The 20,862-nt window shown below is 35.1% G+C and overlaps 1 protein-coding gene across 1 annotated transcript in view; it reads left to right on the forward strand.

Moving 5' to 3' along the window:
* The window catches only part of LOC101742067 (igLON family member 5), a 44,968-nt gene that overhangs the window by 15,373 nt on the left and 8,733 nt on the right, over positions 1-20,862 (forward strand). The window contains exons 2-3 of the mRNA XM_012693134.4: positions 11,292-11,386; positions 16,433-16,629. Coding sequence (XP_012548588.1) covers positions 11,314-11,386; positions 16,433-16,629 — 270 coding nt within the window. The 5' untranslated portion in view covers positions 11,292-11,313. The remainder of the gene's footprint in view (positions 1-11,291; positions 11,387-16,432; positions 16,630-20,862) is intronic.

Here is a 20,862-nt window from a genome sequence, read left to right on the forward strand (position 1 = left end):
AAAATATTATGTAATTAATAAGATTTTAAATAAATATAAATAAATAATAATAATAATATCTGTATGAGGCACAGAGTCATACGCTTTCTTATAATCAATCCAAGCCATATGAACATTCCTCTTACCCCGCCGAACTTGTTGAGTAATGGTCATGTCAATGAGTAGCAAATCTTTTGTACCTCGAGACCCTGCCTTACATCTATTCTGATTAGGTGATAAGATGTTATTATTAAAAATGTGATTTTGAATTTTGATTCTCAAAATGGATGCAAGTAGCTTATAGATAGGTAGGTAAGCATGTAATAATAATAATGCCCATATAGTTCACCGGTTTCTCTCCCAATAGTCCCTAACCCTCCGGCCGATTGTTGCCCACCTCGCCGGAGTGTGTCCTGCCGTCTTCCCAGGCGAGGCAGTGTCTAATACAGATCATAATAATAATAAGAACGACGTCAAAGCCGTTATCTTAGGATAAGAGGTAGAAGTCTCGATTGTGTTATATAACGGCTCTCTGACCCTCTGCACTAGAATGTACGGCTAATTTGGGACCTATTCCTGTCCCGTATGATAAATAATAACCTGGGTGTTACTATAAAAAGAAGAATGCGCCAATGTCAACGTTATCCAAGGTGCGAATTTTGGCATGATTCTTGTGCGAATGAATAAATACTATTGTTAAATTATTGTGGTATTCTGAGTACATAAACCTGGGCATCAAATTTATAAATTTTATTTCTTTTTGTTTTTATGCGTTAATTATTTTAATGAGCTTTTTGCAAATGCACAGAAGACAGGCATGGAATTTTTGCTATAGTAAATCCAAAAATGATTCTTAATAAGATGCGATACATTCGTAATTCTCATTACTACATTACATAATTGGAACAGTAAAACGAATATCTAACAACATTTCACCATTAATTTTCATCATTACTACGAGACTTCCAACATCAGAGGCAATTTATTAAACGCGTACATAAAGCTAGATAGTGACCTGATGTCCTACAAATCGCCTCGTTCCACTACAATCGAGTTTATTGTCAGTCATTTGTACAATGTCCGTGACTCCTTTTATTCAATTTGATATAACACAATGACATAATGGTACATTGAAAGGGGGGAGAGTATTGTTACTACGACTTATACTGATACCTGACAGGTTGCGACATTTTAGACATCGTATTGTATCGAACGCCTATGTTTCCCATTTTTGGAGTAAATTTTGTGTGTTGATTTAAAGTATGATGCCAACAAAAAATATTTAATATGAGTGTAACCTAGCCACGATATCAGTAAATGGATGAAAGACGCTAATTTGTCAAAACTATTTTATATTACAATATATTTTTTTATTGCTTAGATGGGTAGATGCTGGGTTCACAGTTCATCTACGACGTAAATGCGCCACCCACCTTGAGATATAAGTTCTAAGGTCTCAAGTATAGTTAGAACGGCTGCCCCACCCTTCAAACCGAAAAGCATTACTGCTTCACGGCAGAAATAGGCAGGACGGTGGTACCTACCCGCGCGGACTCTCAAGAGGTCCTACCACCAGTAAGAATGCGTGAAAGACGCTAATTTGTCAAACTATTTTGTATTACTAATTGTTTATTGATACTTACACTTAGACAAAATCATTCCTAAAGTGACAATTACTACAGTACATACTCGTGTAAGGTAAAACATGTACTGCTGATAACTTATTTTGAGCTAAACGACTGCAATAGTCGAGATTGATGATGAACTGATGTTGTAAGTTTTTTTTTACAATAAAAAACAGGTAATCCACCTGTGGCCCGGAGGCCTTTCCAGTTTCTTGTGGGCTTACTAACAGCTGCCCGAGCTTCTCCAAAGCAGAACTATCAGCTCAATGGCAATTGCTCCGCGAATATGAATGTCAGTGCATAGGCCGTATTTCTTCAGTCCCAAGTCCCCAGTCTATAGTGAGCTATCCAAAGAAAAGGTCTTCCACCGAGTGAATGATATTATAGTTCCGAAAACATAAATTTTATTTATATATTTTTTTTAATTCGCTTGTTCGTCTTTTATTTTTGTAACGCTATTTTAAATCGTCCTAATTTAAAAATAGAATTTGGAGCACAATTGAATTGTGAATCCTTTTGATTCGGCTTGTTAGACTTTACCAATATACGTCCCGGTTTGACATTTCAGTCGATACGAAACTTGACGCGGGATTATTTTGTGTTCGTTTTGTTATTGTCAGCCAAATAAAGCTACAGAAAGGAAATTTTCATTATGGACGTTCAAGGGGATTCGTTTTTTACTCGTTTTATATGTATTAGCTTGTTTTATATGTATTATCCGTGTATGAATGTAATGTGATTTTAATTACATTTTCACTCAGCTTCTGTTTTATCTTTGTGAATTTTGGTGATTGTGTTTTTTTTTGTATTTTCTATGAATGATCCTATGATATAGGAACGACATCAAAAGTATTTTTGTAACGAAGTTCCTTATGGGAGGATGCGGAGGGGTATCTAACCGGGAAAAAACGTCCGTAACGTAAGATTTTTATTATTTATGTATAGTCTTAGTATGATGGCTATACAGTACCTAATGTATAGTCTACGAGATGACGGTTATTATTATTATTCATATAAATAGCTGTTTCTTTGTATATTATTATTACATATTTTTTATAAATCATTGTAAATAAAATAAAGCTGATAACTTTGTAAAGTAGATTTTTTTTAATCAATAAATAAATCATAATGAAAAATGTATATCCGAATAATTATTTTCTTTATACCACGAATAGAACTTAAAATTAATATTTTTATAATAAGGAACTTCGTTCCTATCCGGTGACCCACGACAGCACACATCTTTTTTTTTAAATTAAGTTGCCCAAAGAGCAACGTATAACATTCGGAGCTCTCCTATCAAAAGAATTGGGAAGTTAGGGTGGCAGACAGATATAATGACACGTAATACCGTGTCATTGTATCTACTAATACCAGTCATATGGGCTTCAAAAATAAGCAGGAGGTGTTTTTTTTATTACACGATATCATTCGTCGTAGAACTCGTTAAATAAAAAACATATGTTAAATATAATTTTCTTAATAGAAATAAGTAATTGCGTTAATTAAACTGGTATTTGAACTCAGACACAATTTCTATCATTGCATCGGATGTGTTATCGTTTAGGCCCCAATCCTCGATAAAACAGTTTTTCCTCTCTCAACCGCATATTAGTAATACGTTCGATTGCTTCGTTTGTAGGGGACATAAAAAATAATATTTTTTATTTTTTATTGCTTAGTTGGATGGACGAGCTCACAGCCCACCTGGTGTTAAGTGGTTACTGGAGCCCATAGACATCTACAACGTAAATGCGCCACCCACCTCGAGATATAAGTTCTAAGGTCTCAGTATAGTTACAACGGCTACCCCACCCTTCGAACCGAAACGCATTATTGCTTCACGGCGGAAATAGGCGGGGTGGTGGTACCTACCCGTGCGGACTCCCAAGAGATCCTACCACCAGTAAAATATGTCAAATTATATTACAACTGAAACAATGTAAGCGTTAAAAACATACGTAGGGAACAATTATCAACAACTGTTGCCAACATACACTGTAACGATCTGACCCTGATAAAGTTCCTAGTATAAACACTGCATGTGAAATGTTTGAATAAAATGATTTGTTTCCGTTAACTTCGAGCGTTTCCGAGCTTCGAAAATAAAGTTGTCCCAGAGTGATGGATGAATGGAAATACGATGGATTTTGTAGGGATATTTTACGAACATACACACGCGAAATATGAAAAAGTACCCCAAATATCAAATACAGTTTACAAAGAAACCAAACTTTCTCGAACCGGAAATTAAACTCACAGCCATAGTACAGTGTAATAATTTACTCAATCAACAAGAGAATCGATTTTTTCACAAATTTAAAATAAATCAAACCGCAAAACAAATCATTTTTAGATTATAAATTCGTAACCTTGTTAAACATACTACATATAAGACATAATCACGCAATAAATACTAAACTATAATATAATACAATAGATTATGAAATGAAAAAATACTTAAAAATTTGCCCACAGCATATTTTAGTCAATGAAATATGTACTTAACAAATGTTCACGATTGACTTCCACGGTGAAGGAATAACATCGTGTAATAAAAATCAAACCCACAAAATTTTAATTTGCGCAATTACTGGTGATAGGACCTCTTGTGAATCTACACGAGTAGGTACCACCACCCTATCTATTTCAGCCGTGAAGCAGTAATGCGTTTCGGTTTAAAGGGTGGGGCAACCGTTGTAACTATACTGAGACCTTAGAACTTATATCTCAAGGTGGGTGGCGCATTTACGTCGTAGATGTCTATGGGCTCCAGTAACCACTTGATACCAGGAGGGCTGAGAGCTCGTCCACCCATCTAAAAAAATACTAATTCGCATATATATTAAAGTGAAACATCGTTTAAAATAATACATCAAAGGTCTACGTCACTAAGCACCGTAACAAAAATACCGCAATCAGACATAAAGGGTCAATGTTGAAAAGTACGTATCCTTCCATCGTACGCTTCCATACCATCCAATCAGACACTCTGCATCATAAATCACAGCGACAATATCTCATGAAACCTAGCAATGATTCGCGATTTTCATTGCTTTCTTTAGCGTCCCATTTTACTGAGAGCACTGTTTATTTCGTGTTCAAAGAATACATTTTTGCTGGAGTGTATCGCGTTATTATTCTGAAGACGCTATCCGTTGCAGTATTGCTGGGTGTTTTCATATTTTATGTATACAGTTTCAAAGGAATCGTCACTTAACCGGTCTGTTTACCTTAAGTATCTTGTTTGTATCGTATTAATAATTTGTACACTGAATACCGCTACAGATAATTCGAGGTATATGTATGTAATTGAAAGAAGTGTTCAGATAAATCACATCTTTTACGACATTCGCATGAAACAATGATAATAAACGTTCGTCTTTTTGTCACATCCCTGTTTACGAGCAAAAAAGTCTCATTTTCAACGTATATTGCTTTTTCATGACCTTTGGGTTGGAAAATCCAATCATTCAAATGGTATTAATGTTCTTTTACTTCGTGAATAAATAAATTATGAATGTCACTAGAAATTGTTATTCATAATACAACGGATTTCATAATTTGCATTTAAATGGCCTGAATTTATGAAGTGTTGTTAATAAATTACAATCTATGTCATATTTGATGGAAGCTGATTGTGTGCATTATTAAAATTTGTTTTTATTTTGAGAACAGATTAAAGCAGAACACATTTTTTACAGGATATAGTTAGACAAGCTTACTGATGGTCGAGGGTACACGAATAATTGTATCAACCTTCGAACCGGAATGCACCATAGCTTGATAGTTGAAAGATTATTGTATCTATCCGTACCATAAGCTCTGTCAATACTACTTACTAATAGAATACTACCACATACTACTAGTATTGACTTGCACTATTTTAGACCACGTCAACAGAAGAAAAAGTCAAAATACTGGTAAATTTTTCTTGCGAGTTGGCAATATCCAAACTAAAAATATTGAATATTAAACTAACGTAGTCTAAAAGTAGTAAGTAAACTACAGCTTCAAAGTCAGCTTGTGACAATGCAGTATTTTTTAATCTTAAAGCATTATGAACCAAAAATGTTTATAGCCAATTATGCTATTATCATTTCTTTGATTGGTAACTAACTACTTTGCATAAGAAGGTCGTCAGATTAGAAGTCATCGTGGCCTAAAGGATAAGACGCTCGGTGTAATCGTATCAAGCGATGCATCGGTGTTCGAATCCCGCTGGCGGATACCAATTTTTCTAATGTAATACGTACTTAACAATTGTTCACGATTGACTTCCACGGTGAAGGAATAACATCGTGTAGTAAAAATCAAACCCAGAAAATATAATTTGAGTAATTGGTGGTAGGACATTTTCAGTACGCACGAGTAGATACCACCACTCTGCCTATTTCTACCGTGAAGCAGCAATGCGTTTCGATTTGAAGGGCAATGCAGCCGTGGTACTGTTAAAACTGAGACTTAGAAATTATGTCTCGAGGTAGGTGGCCGCATTTGCGTTATAGGTGTCTATGGGCTCCGGTTACCACTTAATACCAGGTACACTGAGCTGATCCAACCATATAGTATAAAAGTGATCGTAGTGAAACCAGACCTGTACCTAAAAACAAAGCACCTCATATATCAAGTATTTGACAATTCAATACCATTGAAAAATGATGCCAAAAACGTAAACAAATAAAAATTCAATTTAAAAATCTTCATACAATATAACATAGCTACCAAAATGTTTCTGAACTCCAGTGCATGGACATTTCACATTCTGTGGGCTCGCGACATTACAAGACAATTTTATTTGCGATTCCCTTAAAAGGAATGGAGATTCTACGACATGCGCGTATTTACTGGCACGGGTATGTATTCAATAAGACCATACGTTTTATTTGTAACGAGACAGTCCCATGATTTTCTTTTAGTGCTTAAATCGGTGGACAAGCTCACAGTCCACCTGGTGTTGAGTGGTTATCGGAGCCTATAGACATCTACAACGTAAATGCACCACCCACCATGAGATATAAGTTCTAAGCTATAGTTACAACGGCTGCCCCACCCGTCAAACCGAAACGCATTACTGCTTCACGGCAGAAACAGGCAGGGTGGACTCACACGAGCTCCTACCACCAGTAGGTGGTTACGCAAATTATAATTTTCCGGGTTTGATTTTCATTACACGATGTTATTCCTTCACCGTTGAAGTCAATCGTGAACATTTGTTATAAACGTATTTTATTAGAAAAATTGGTAGCCGCCTGCGAGATTTGAACACCGGTGCATCGCTAGATACGAATGCACCGGACGTCTTATCTTTTAGGCCACGACGACTTCGATGACGAATTCCAAAACCAACAAATTTTATTGGCTTGAACGTTTGATTATGATTTGTAAATTTTCGATAGTTTTTAAATAAGTCAATTTCGCGTCATATTCGATGAAGTCTCTGTACTTACATTTATAGTACTTCAAAAGTATATATTCTCAACGGACACAACAAATAAATTTGATACTTATACGATGTGTATGTATACGTAAATCAACTTTTATAAATGACATAGTTAATGGTATTATTTCAATACCATATATAATCCCACTACCGATTTTTAAAACATATTAAATATCTTACATTGCCTTGTTCAGTGAGGAGATTATTTACAATATTATGTACATCTTATATATAATGTATGTAAAATTATATAAGACACTTTATATCTTATTCAGAATGAAATCAGCGTAAATATAAATTTGTTATTTATCTAATGAAAGTAAGCGTAAATGTCAGTGAGTACAAATTCGCGAGTAGGCGTATGATCTTATTTAAAACTAACGACCCGCCCTTGCTTCGCTTCGGAAACATAAAATTTCATTATTGATAGCTGAGTCCCGCGATGTTACCCGCGGTTATTGATGTACCATGGGTGAAGCCGCGGGGCGAAGCTAGTCTAAAAAAAGTTACTCCTTATATCATCAGCTTCCTATCAGTGAAAGTCCCGTCAAAATCAGTCCAGCCGTTCCAGAGATTAGCCGGAACAAACAGACAGATAGACATACAGACATACAAAAATTGTAAAAATTTTTATTTTGGTGTATGTACTGTATATGCATGTAGTAAAAAGCGGTTATTTCAATATTACAAACAGACACTCCAAGATAAATTATTAAATTCAATGGGGCTGAATGGTATTATTACTCTTTAAAATTACGATCTATAAAGTGTATTTTTAGACTTGTCACTTCTCTGGTCCGTACTATATTTAAAATGTGTGGTCACTCTACATACCGGTACGTAAGTGTAAAAGTTTTTAATGTCTCCGACCAAGCAATAACTCAAACGAGATAAAGACAAACGTATCTTTCTATGGGCCAATGTTATGGTTACGTCTTACGCATTCTGATTTTTGACGACTGGATTTGTTAGACACGATGTTTGGGATTATAGATTCAGGTGCATATGGACACAAATGTTTGGAATGCAGTAAATTTAAACTCTATAGTTAACCGTTTGATTATACGATACTTAAATATAACTATACAATTAAACTTAAAACTTCGATCTCGCGTCGTACCGCCTTGAGACATGAGGTCGATTGATATTGTGACTAATAGTCACGTTCTGTTATCTAATGCTTCATTGAACACTTAAAACCAAGAAATATAATTTTTTATAACGAATACTGATCAAGGCTACTCCGATTTTCGTATCTAAATTTATGATTAAATCCTGCTCAAGCTTGTCCATTTAATACAACAACTGATGTGACAAATTCAACGTTCTACTTGACCTTTTTATTCGTAAGCTGAAAAAGAATTTTGATCTTAAAACGTCCTCGTTCTCCGTCACTTACCCCGAAAGGTGCCTACCAGCCTAATTCCTTTCATGTCTATAATTAAATTCCTTCACTGGACCAGTTTTTCGCCAATGTTTGAAACCAATGTTTATCGTTTTAAGATCATGAAAATCTAAACTATGGAAGTTTTGGAACAAAGTTCCTTATGGGACGATGCGGAGGGGTACCCTGACCGGAAAAAAACGTCCGTAACGTAAGATTTTTTCTATTTATTTTGTTATCAATAGATGTAAATTCAACAATTCCTGAATCGCGGTGACGAGCCGTTACACAGTTGATAGACGTTCTCGTATTTCTCTTGCTAAATCATACTTACCTGGCGTAGGGGATACCGTGATCATGCAGGCGGATCCCCCGGGCGAGGCTGCTCCATTGCACTGCGGAGTGGTAGACCCTTGCGATTATTTTTATGAATAAAAAAATCATAATAAAAAATGTATACCTACCCGAAAAATTATTTTCTTTATACCTTAAGAACTTAAAACGTAACTTAAAATCGTTCGTATCCGGTGTCCCACGACACCACACATCTTTTTTAAATAAAAGTGTAATTTAAAAGTAACTTCTACTTAGAATCAGATGTTAAAACAACGCAACGTTGGAGACTTATCCCCGAGATAACACAAGGGCCGCTGCGCGACACTGCAGACAGATAAAATCAGCGTTATCTACTCTTGTTTAAAGCCTGCGCGATTGAATGTTCCGTCTTTTGTAGTGAAAATCGACTGTTCTTTTCCCAATTTATTTTCGTTTTAGGAGATTGAAGGAATGGCTTTATGCAAATTCCAGTTTTGGATTGACATTTTATGGTAATTGGAACTTTCGGTTGGATGGCGGTGGAAAAAAAAAATTGAAACCCTTTTAGCTCTAAATTCGCACAAGACGACAAATGTATCAGTCACTCTTCTTTTAATCGTGATTCAGTAGATAAGCTCCATGGTGCACTTGCCTAATCAATGATAAGTAATTCAAGTTCCTGATTATCATGACAGTCACATACTGCCACCTGACCTCAAACTAACATTAGATGGGAAGGGGAATATGGGAAACACAGACCGATATACATGTAAATAAAACCTTTATTATTTAAAACTCTTTAGTTTTTAAAAAGGATTTTTCTTCAGTGTCATGGAGTGCAGTATAGCATTCAGTAAAAAGAGAGTTCAGTTTTGTATAGTTTATTAATACTGTTTACTGTTTAATATTCAATATCGTAGGTAGAACAACGAAAGGAGAGATCTTCCATCGAGCGGGTGATATTGCTCGGTAGACCAACAGTCCTTATGTTGTTGTTCGGAACTTGTATATTATGTGCAAGCTTATCTTAAAAATGTCGTAAGCGAGATTCAGGCATCTGCCAAATATCTCGTGTTCTGTGATGGCCACCGCCACAATATTAATTTTAAAAGAAATTAAGGGCTTAAAATGTTTTTTTTTTATTATATAGCAGAAAACGCAATTAAGTCTTTTGATGTTTATTCGTTTTGAAATACTCCATATCATTATATACATATTTAGATGCGTTTAAATATATGTGGGATGCAGGCTTCAGACAATGAATAAAAGTTTCGCGGTTACTTCCACGTTTTATTACAATACTATTAATTCAAATTATAATAGTTTCGTCGTGCTCGTGCTTCGTGCTTCGTTCGTCGTCGTTCATCTGTCATCTCACACGTCATCCCCTTTCATTCTCGATATACCGCTGCGTTCACAAACATCAACTTGCATCCATCATATTATCATGCGTTCAAGAAAACATAATTCCCACATATATACAAAGAAATTAAAAGCCTAGGTAAAGACCAAACAAACCTGATCATCACACGAACGTTTGCCTAATGTGGAAACCGAACTCAAGTCAGCACTCAGCAGCGCTAAAAAAATTCCATCGTCGAGTCAGTCGAAGATATGATAGTATTGAATAACACTAGACTCTCAAAGTGTAAAAGCGTGACTGCTTTCGATCAGAAATAAACAAAGGGTTGGTTAAAGCCCTCCCGTTCTGAGTTACGTTAATCAACAAAAACAAATAAATAATTACAGCTAACAACAATAATTATTTGACCGTCTATGTTCAGGAAAAGCATTAGTGTTTCTATTATAAATAAAATAAAAAATAAAATAAAAAATTAAAAAAGCCTGTATTTCCTTATCCTGAACTTTCATTTGAAATGTGGTATTTATTTGTTAGTGTTTAGTTAGTTATTAATGCTTATTGTCTAAATGTTAGTACGAGTTAATTTTTGTTATTCGATATGGACCCCTCCTCGGGTGAAGGCCTCCTCCAGTCCTTTCCAGTGTTTCTATTACGAGTACAAAATTTTCAATGAATATGAAATGTATCACAGAAATCAACAAGGTAGCTATAAATGATCCCAAGTTTTGTACCGAAACATCGATAATGTTAATAGGTACCAAAAATGGGGAATGATATCCAGAACATGACATATGTCACTTAAGTAATATTTAAAATAAAAAAATTCTTCTCTCTACGAACAAACCAACAAATGCGTCGTTTTATTTCTAACTGTTAAGAAAAACAATTTCAATACGTAATTTCGAAGATCAAGCTATAAACCATCGATCGGCTACAAATGCATCGACATTACCGGCATTGATAACAATAAGAATAGGATCTCAACATACACAGTTTCTAAAGAACTTAAATTAGGTTTTAGTTTGATTCTCAAAAAAATATTAGTTTCTGGAACCCAAAAATACTCGAACGTATGCGATACCTAAGTTGCTCTAAGCACGTTAATGCTATTATTGTGTCAATAATTTTCAACGTGCTAAAAAAATCTATATTAAGGTTATTAACACTTCAGTATGTTTCCAGATATCGATACCTTACGGTCGTTATGGGCCCTATCGTGAGCGGAGCCAGACCCGTTTTATGGCTATCTCTTCTGCATGGATTCTTTTTCCTCGTCGGTAAGTACGTAACACTTTAAGTAAGACGTAAACATCTGAATATTCTGATAAAAAAAACTCTCCTGCAAATTTCGGAGAAAATCGATTTTGTGGCAGAAATAAATGAAAAGACTTTTTCTTCGAAATTGTAACGACACGAGTTGCTCGAATAGTGGTATCGGTTATGTGGCCGACATATAACAGGCAAATTTTCTCGCCACAATTAATGATCATAGGAATTATATGAACTATCATTATGGTCTCACGCAATGCAGTAATCACTACATAGTATAAAACAAAGTCGCTTTCTCTGTCCCTATATCTGTCTGTCCCTATGTATGCTTAAATCTTTAAAACTACGCAACGGATTTTGATGCAGTTTTTTAATAGATAGCGTGATTGAAGAGGAAGGTTTATATGTATAATGACATCCATTAAATAGTGGAGAAATCAATAATAAATTACAGTTACCGAAGCGAAGCGAGCGCGGGTCGCTAGTATATAAATATAAGAAAAACAGTCTGTGAAGTTGAATAAGTATTAAAATCAAATAATTATCCCATAATAATAAAATCAATGTTTCTTTGTTCCTTCTCGCTGCGTCATTCTGCGTTTCTAAGCCATTTCTCCAATAGTGATATATCTTGGTAGAATTGTCGTTAGCTTTCCGGGGAAGTTTTATGACACAATATGATAATAGCGAAGCTACACGATTAACACACATATCTGTTTACATATAGTAATACCCACGACAGAGCACGCTCTGTGACTGGAATTTGCTACTAATAAAAATAAGTCTCGAAAACTAACGAAATAAGTTTTTTTTAATGGAATCGAAACATAAACTTCTATAACATCAATTATATTTTAACGCATTAAAAGAAAAAAAGCACTAAATCTCTGGGTTCCACTACTTTAATATTAAATTTTAATGTTTGGTTTTTCTTGTTATGCGCTGCCATATCGTTAATCCAATAGGGATCAAAATTTGTCCACTTATAAGTAATAAGCACTTGCTCGAAACCGTACACCAAAAACTTACAGTGGGCTTAGCTTTCGTTTAGCTAATTTAAACAAATCTACATATATTAAACATCGTTGTGTATTGCGATTGTCACAGCGGAGCGTGACTGGAATTTGCTATAAATAAAAATAAATCTCGAAAACTAACGAAATAAGTTTTTTAATGGAATCTAAACATAAACTTCTATAACATCAATTATATTTTAACGGATTAAAAGAAAAAAAACACTAAATCTCTGGGTTCCATTACTTTTTAACGCAAAATAAAATAATAAACCATTTTATAGTGTATTAGCTGTTTCCCAATAAAAGGCAGTCAAGCTCGCAACACTATGAGGATACAATTTTCTCAAACTGAATGATGTATGCCCGTAAATCATGAGAAAAAGTGGGATCACCATCCGTGCGTACTTCTCCGGGACAGTGCCCCGTTTATTTGTATGAATATTTCAGTAGAGGCGCACCGCTGGTTTAGTCCATTACCAAAATAAGGTAACCCATTGATAAACTGTTGCTCTTATAAATATTCTGATTTAATGGTTGCCTTTAATTTGCCGAAGCCGTATCTGGGCCGTTTCGATCCTCTTCAAACGATTCTCGAAATGAGAACTGTCTTAGTCCCAGAAAAAAACTCATCCCTTCCATTCGATAGGGTTTACGACTGTGATAAAGTATGCTTTTATGTTAAAGGTTGAAAAAAGTTCTCAGAGGTTCTACTGATGGCCATAAGCTTCGGTGATAACTCGCTGATGACACTAGATGCACCTGATGACCATATTATTATGCCGTCAATACAACAACAAAAATTCCATTTTTTTCTTCAAAACTCCTCTGAGCGTGATAATTAATGATAACCATGTTCTCATAAATTTATTACACTAAAGATAAAAAAGAGGTTTTGGAACGAAGTTCCTTATCGCGCGTTGTGAAAGGGGGCTAGACGGAAAAAAATCTTACGAAAAGTTGTCACGACACTTGTTAGATCCGTCATTCTGACCAATCAACATGTAGGCGCTTATCGCGTGACATTACTCGTATCCGATTGGTCCGCGTAATGAGTACAGTTTCTCGAGATATCGTTTCAACAATAGTAATTTAGTTCATAGTATTGTTTTTTTCTTCTTCATAATGCCGTAATTTATTATTATAACTTAAAAAAATAATTACAATTCCTTCACTAATTAATCGAAAGGAACTTCGTTCCATCCGGGTGTCCCTTGACACCTCTGAAGTTTTTTTTTTTGTTTTTTTGCCATTTTCTTTTGCATAAAGCAAAGTCATGGTGTCCCTAGTCTCGGTACAAGGTTCGTATACTTTATTTCCGTTCAGTCGACTGGCTCTGAAAGAGCGACGATGTTATGTTAAATGCGTGGCTTGTAGGTGCTTGTGAACGTCGTGTCTTAAAAACCCAATAGATCTCCGTAAAACCTGATATCTGGAGCAGAAATTTCGTGATTTTTATGAACCTTTCAGTGGGGAAAAGCGCTTTTTGTCTTTTAGGTCATACTACATTAAATGTATTGAACTGGATTAAAATCTGATTAAACTATTTTCATTTGTTGTAAAGTAATCATTCTTCTTCGATTCTTCGTATATTTTATGCCATTTGTTCTTGCCGAAAACCATAAATATCACAACCTTAAAGTAGTCCTTATTAACATATTATGGCTATTTGTGCGCATCGACAGTAGGTTTACTAAATCCATTTATGACGATACACGTTCATCATTAGATGGGCCAAATGCTCATCTACCTTAAAAGCAATAAAGAAATACAAATTGATTTGTATTGTTTCTTATTAATCATTATGATATACGAATTAAGCAGACGAATCGGTCGACAGTGAATAAGCGAAGTAGATTTATTACTGGTGGTAGGACATCTTGTGAGTCCGCACTGGTAGGGACCATCCCCTGCCTATTTTTGCGGTGAAGCAGTATTTTGTTTCGGTTAGAAAAGAGGACAGTTGTTGTACTATAAAAACTGAAACTCATGTCTCGAGGTGGGTGGCGGCACTTAGGGGTTCTATGGGCTCCGATAACCACTTAACACCAGGTGGGCCGTGAGCTCGTCCAGACATCTAAGCAATAAAAAAAGACCTTGTAGTGGTTGAAGTACATTTCTGTTCATGAATTACGAATAAAATTTGTCATGGAGAAATCTTCATGAACCATATCACAGCAGAAGCTATAAACTTATTATTCATTATTGTTATACAGAAATCCATTTGAGTTATCACATTATTGGCCGTAAAATTCATAAAAGCACCGCACGAAGAGCAGCGCTATTCTTAAGACACGCTGAACAGCTAACAACTTAATAAAATAAAATCCTTTAAAACGCGTTATCAAAAGGCACTTTTTAAGTTAATAAACTTGAGCAACTAGATAAATGTTTTACTGCCACAGGAAATTGACTGAAGTGGCACATTTTTGGTGAGGCTTAACATAGGGTGGTGATTTTCTCAAAAAACGAAAACATCAAGCAAACATCAACCCACAAACCAACATGAACTCTTTTTGAGCATTCGCTGATATTTTCGTTCGTCCCTGATGTGAAATAATTTGATTACTACACATATCAACGTTTTCCATTAGGTTTCCAAATCACCGGATTAAAGCTTGATTTAAAATAAGAATAATTAATAAAAACAAGATTATTGGTGTGGAAATTTAATCTCGTAATAACCTGAAGAGTGGGGCCAATAAGGTTTTCTTTATTGCCATTGATGATTTTGAGGTGGACGGCAGAAATATAAGCTGTAATAATTTCTGGTAGACCTCAACAATGACAGAGGCACAGCGAAACTGCTGCTTACTGAAATCTGGACTTTATTGGTATAGAAATGCAAGAGATAATCCTCACTTTAAGAGTTCTTTCTGTTTCTACTACGCTGACTTGCAATGGTCCTATTTATTACCTGAAACCATTGAATTACAGGTTTAGCTAAAACAAAATTACAATTGAAATAGATACAGGCTAATGTACTGTGGATTTTTTTTGGATGACAACAATTCAATGGACGGTGACTTAACCAAGTTTTTTTTCTGCTATAAAACGACGACTTTTTTATTGTTATAGAATAAAATTTCAAACACGGCAAAGACGGGAATACCCGGAAACAGCGACTATAACGACGTATTTATTAATTTTTTCCTTTAAAAATTAATTATAAATAAAGATTCGATTATTTACTTTAAGGCTATGCTAAAAAGCGTCGCGGTTGGCCGGAAGCATCGTTTTGCACCACTCAACCGAAACTAATTTAAACTTTAACGCCACTTCCATTAATAAATACGAAACTCATTATACGGAAGTTTTCAGAAATCGCTTAATTAAATTTTAAGTGTGCATCACAAGTTGTGTAAGTTCTAATGTGATTTCCTGTAACTTGATATTCAATATTTACGATTGACGTGGCGGATTTTCTGTTCTCCTTTGATTTATCTTCTTCTTCTTGTCTTATATAATTGTCTTTTCTTTTTTTGTGGGGGGTCTCACCCTTGAACCCGGAAAGCATCACTACTACGCGGCAGAAATAAGTAACATAACGTATCTAATGCATCATAACGTATCTAATGCATGCTTACTATGCGCCTCACCACCATTAAATGTCAGTTAACGGTCGTAGTACATTGGTATAATACTCAGAAAACGCAATTAGTCATTCGGTGTATCACGAAGTTCTTTACGATACGAAAAAATATTGGGTAGAAACAAGGAAAAATATTGGGTGATGCTAGTCTACAAACTACACAGCCAAAATAATAAATCCACATCATTTATTTACAAGATGTGGTCGATGAACAAATTCATCATATTATCTATACCTTGACACAACCATTGGCTTATGGACAACGAAATCCACTTAATCTTGTATGTATTTTATGAGGAAAATCCAGCAACAAGCTTTTAAGTACCTATTTTTAGTGCTGTTACATATACCACTACAATACATACAAATATACAAAGCATATTCATCGCACAATATTAAAATCTAAAATATTTATTTTGTAATTGTTAAAGCATTTTCTTTTGTATCAGCTGACTCTGGTACGGAGTCTCCCGAAGGCACAACAACAGACATGTCTTCGCGACAGTTTCGTGCTGAGTTCCTACACGAGTGGCAAGGGTCTCCGGATGCGCCATACTTCGATCCGGGTACGCCGAAGAATATTACTGGACTGGTCGGTCATCCCGTGAGGCTACTCTGCAGGGTTAAGAACTTGAAGAATAGGACCGTGAGTATTCTAATATATCGACATTGTAGAGCTAAGAAGAAACATGTATCATACTCTAAAGTAATTCCGACCGATATACTGTGTGATGCAGAAAAATGTTAGTATAGACCAAGTCAGTGGAGACAATGTTGTTAGGCCAAGCTCGTCCCCACTCAATACAATTTTAAACCAATGCATTTATGATTTTTTTCGTGAAGTGTCTAATAATAATTACCTATGAGAATTGACGATTTATTGTATTAATTAAATTACAATTAGACATACTTGTGTTCGCCTAAAGATTGAAATTCGAGATTTTCACTCAAGATTGAGATACCTAACATTTCTCTATATAGAAGGTATGGAAATAGTAACTAAACAGAACAAGAAAATGAATGGACTGCCACAGAAGCAAATATTTACTTGTCTATATTCTCGTTACTCTATTAATAATAGATCTATATAACTAGTCAGGTCATAAGTATTGTCACACAGTAAAAACTTTTCTTTTAGAATGCTGGCCACAAAAAAGTTTATTGAATTCGAATTTCAAATTGTTCATGAAAATAAAAATGTATACTTTTAGAATTTTACTCATTTTTAAATATGGAGTGGACGCTTAAAGAAGACCGTGTTGCAGTTATTGCGTTGCATCGTTGCGGTTACGCGCCAATTCAAATTTTTAACATACTGAAAATTTTGAATATAACCAAAAGATTCGTTTATCGTACCATCAAACGATACAATGAAGACTCTAGTGTAGATGACAGGTCAAAAAGTGGTCGCCCTCGGTCTGTTAGGACTCCAGCAGTGATAAAAGCTGTGAAGGCGCGAATTCAAAGAAATCCCAAACGTAAGCAGAACCTGTTGGCCCTTCAGATGGGGTTAAGCAGAACCACGGTGAAAAGGATGTTAAATGAAGACTTAGGGCTTCGGGCATATCGAAGAAAAACAGGACATCATTTGAATGCTCGTCTAATGGACCTGAGACTGAAGAGATGCCGCGCTTTGTTGAAGCGGTACGCGGGAAAAAAATATCGGGAAATTTTTTTTTCGGATGAAAAAATTTTTACCGTAGAAGAGAGCTACAACAAACAAAATGATAAGGTGTACGCACACAGTAGTGAAGAAGCGAGCAACCGTATTCCGCGTGTCCAACGAGGTCATTTTCCATCCTCGCTCATGGTATGGTTGGGAGTTTCTTATTGGGGCTTAACAGAGGTACATTTTTGTGAGAAAGGTGTAAAAACGAATGCAGTTGTGTATCAAAATACAGTCCTGACGAACCTTGTGGAACCTGTTTCTCATACCATGTTCAATAACAGGCACTGGGTATCCCAACAAGATTCGGCCCCAGCTCATAGAGCGAAGAGCACACAAGACTGGCTGGCGGCGCGTGAAATCGACTTCATCCGGCACGAAGACTGGCCCTCCTCCAGTCCAGATTTGAATCCGTTAGATTACAAGATATGGCAACACTTGGAGGAAAAGGCGTGCTCAAAGTCTCATCCCAATTTGGAGTCACTCAAGACATCCTTGATTAAGGCAGCTGCCGATATTGACATGGACCTCGTTGGTGCTGCGATAGACGACTGGCCGCGCAGATTGAAGGCCTGTATTCAAAATCACGGAGGTCATTTTGAATAAACTTTAGTGTCATAAGAATCTATGTTTTGTTAAGTTCATTTTGGTATATGAATGGTTACATAATGAATAAACTTGTTTCAATTATTTTACATTAAACATGTGACAGAATTTATGACCTGACTAGGTATATATAAACACAAATTTGCACTTACTGTTTTGAAATAGATAATTATTAGAACAGTGAAAAATAATTACATGAAATAGTGTAATCCAAAACTTAATAAAATCGACAAATGTTGAATACGTGTCTGAATTAAAACAGAACATCGACACATATGTTAGTAAAAGCCCCATTTGGCCCGCACATCTACTAAGAAATCTTATTACAGAGAAGAATTTCACTGTGCCAATAGATTTACCATCCTTAAGTCTATTGAACCCGGAAAATTTTATTGTAAATGTATTCCGTACGGAGATACAATACATCCGAAGGTTCAAATATTTCTGAATATTTTTTGCAGTTGAAATTGAAAAACAATTATAGTGGTTATCAATGTGAGAGCTCCGTGGATGAGATTTACAAACAATGCACTGTTATTCTGATTAATTAAACCTAAACATAAATATTTATTTATTCCAAAGATTTATAGAGTATAAACTGGAATATTTTGGAAAATAAACTGATTTAAAACGATGAAAACAACAGACACACTTCAATAATTTTCAATATTTTTAATATTAACTTAACGATGCATAACTTTATTTAACATTCGTTATCATACATATTTTTGCCGGTTATATAAGTATATTTATTCTGACAACTGTTAGCTCTTTCCAGTGACTGATTTATAATTTATTTTTTCTCAGACATTAGTCAGAATCATATTCTTTCCAGGGTTTTTCTTATGTTCACGTTTTCTATTTAATCAAATTAATGTGGGTATTCAAACTAAAGCATTTCAATGGATTTCCAAATATTTTCTTTATTGTCAAAAAACGCTTTACACCTTGTGAGGTTTGACTCCATCTGTCCATATCCAGAAAAAAAAAGTATACCTAAATTAGTAATTGAAGTAGATCAGCTTAAATTTAAGTAGAAATGAATAAGTTCCACCTATGTAAAACATTAATAAATTGGTCGATTTCAAAAATACAATTATATTTTCGACCTTTATTACGCTAACCGTAACGGAGAGAGGTTTCATCAAAATTGTGCAGATGTTGTTTCATTTTTTGTTTGTCCTGCGTTCCACCCGCTGTTCAATCTGAATTTTCATGCATCAACAAATAACTGAAGGAAAATATTTGCTATTTTTAAACTAACGCTATAAGCGTATAGTGCTGTGATTGTTTTCATTTCATTAGATGAACACATAAACAAATTAAGTAAAAGAGCAATCGAAATATCAGTGGCAGCTACAATGAATTAGCTTGTGCGAAATTATTAAATCAATAGGCAGTTACTGAATCTATCCATCCTATATTCAAATTATTTCTTTATCACTACATAGTATATAACAAAGTCGCTTTCTCTGTCCCTATATCTGTCTGTCCCTATGCTTAAATCTTTAAAACTACGCAACGGATTGTGATGCGGTTTTTTTTAATAGATAGAGTGACTGAAGAGGAAGGTTTATATGTATAATAACATCCATTAAATAGTGGAGAAATCAATAATAAATTACAGTTTACGAAGCGAAGCGACGGCGGGTCGCTAGTTTATATTGATTTTTAAAACTAACAGTATATTTTCTTCACGTCTGTGAAAGACTACTGGTTCGTAGCGTCTTAACTTTTTGTAGCATAACCTCGAGAAGATGTCTTATAAAATTCCGCTCTGATATAAAAGACGGAAACACACGCACGAAACTGCTGTTTGTAAACAACATTATTTTTTTATAGCGTTGTTGTCCTGTTGAATTATAAGTCTCTTAAGAAACGCTCCAAACTTTTTAATAGGCGGAACATCATTTTACAGAACAGAATACAACGAGTCTCAAATTCTTCGTTCTCGACGATTAAACTCAAATTACAAACCGCGGACCGTATCTATCGTTTATGGCAATAAAAACCAATGTGCTGTTGACCTCAGATTTGCTACAATATTCGTGTCTAGAAAATAATTTTCTATTAAACACTGATAGGTAATATAAATGTGAATTTTAGTTGTTGTTTTAAAATAGCTTTTGAGTAGTCAATTTTGTTAATCATTATCATAATGCAATCATAATGCTTCAGGGCAAAGACGAGCAGTATTGCGGTGTATATTCGTGCGGACTCACAAAACGACCTACCTGTATTACTCTCTAACTAGTATTGTACCAGATGTAGCTTAAGATTAATACGTAAAGTTCGTCTTAATTTTATCCTTCATGAAACACCATCAAAGGAGTAATTGTGCCATTTGAAATACAAAGTCAACGAAGAAGTTAAAATGAAGGACTGAGTTCTGACTAACGATACTTTGTAAAAATGCAAATGCAGATGCTAATGAGTCATGGAAATAAGAGTACTCGTTGGAATTGAATAAGTTCAAAGAAGTGAAGAAATTCTGGGCGGTAACCAATTTCGATAGCATTCATTAAATTGATTCATTCTGCCAAAAAGGGTTTTCGTTTCCGCTACATTCAAGTCTCAATTAGCTTAGTTATATGGGTCCATGGATTT

Source organism: Bombyx mori, chromosome 12, assembly GCF_030269925.1.
Source record: "Bombyx mori chromosome 12, ASM3026992v2".
Lineage (NCBI taxonomy): Eukaryota > Metazoa > Arthropoda > Insecta > Lepidoptera > Bombycidae > Bombyx > Bombyx mori.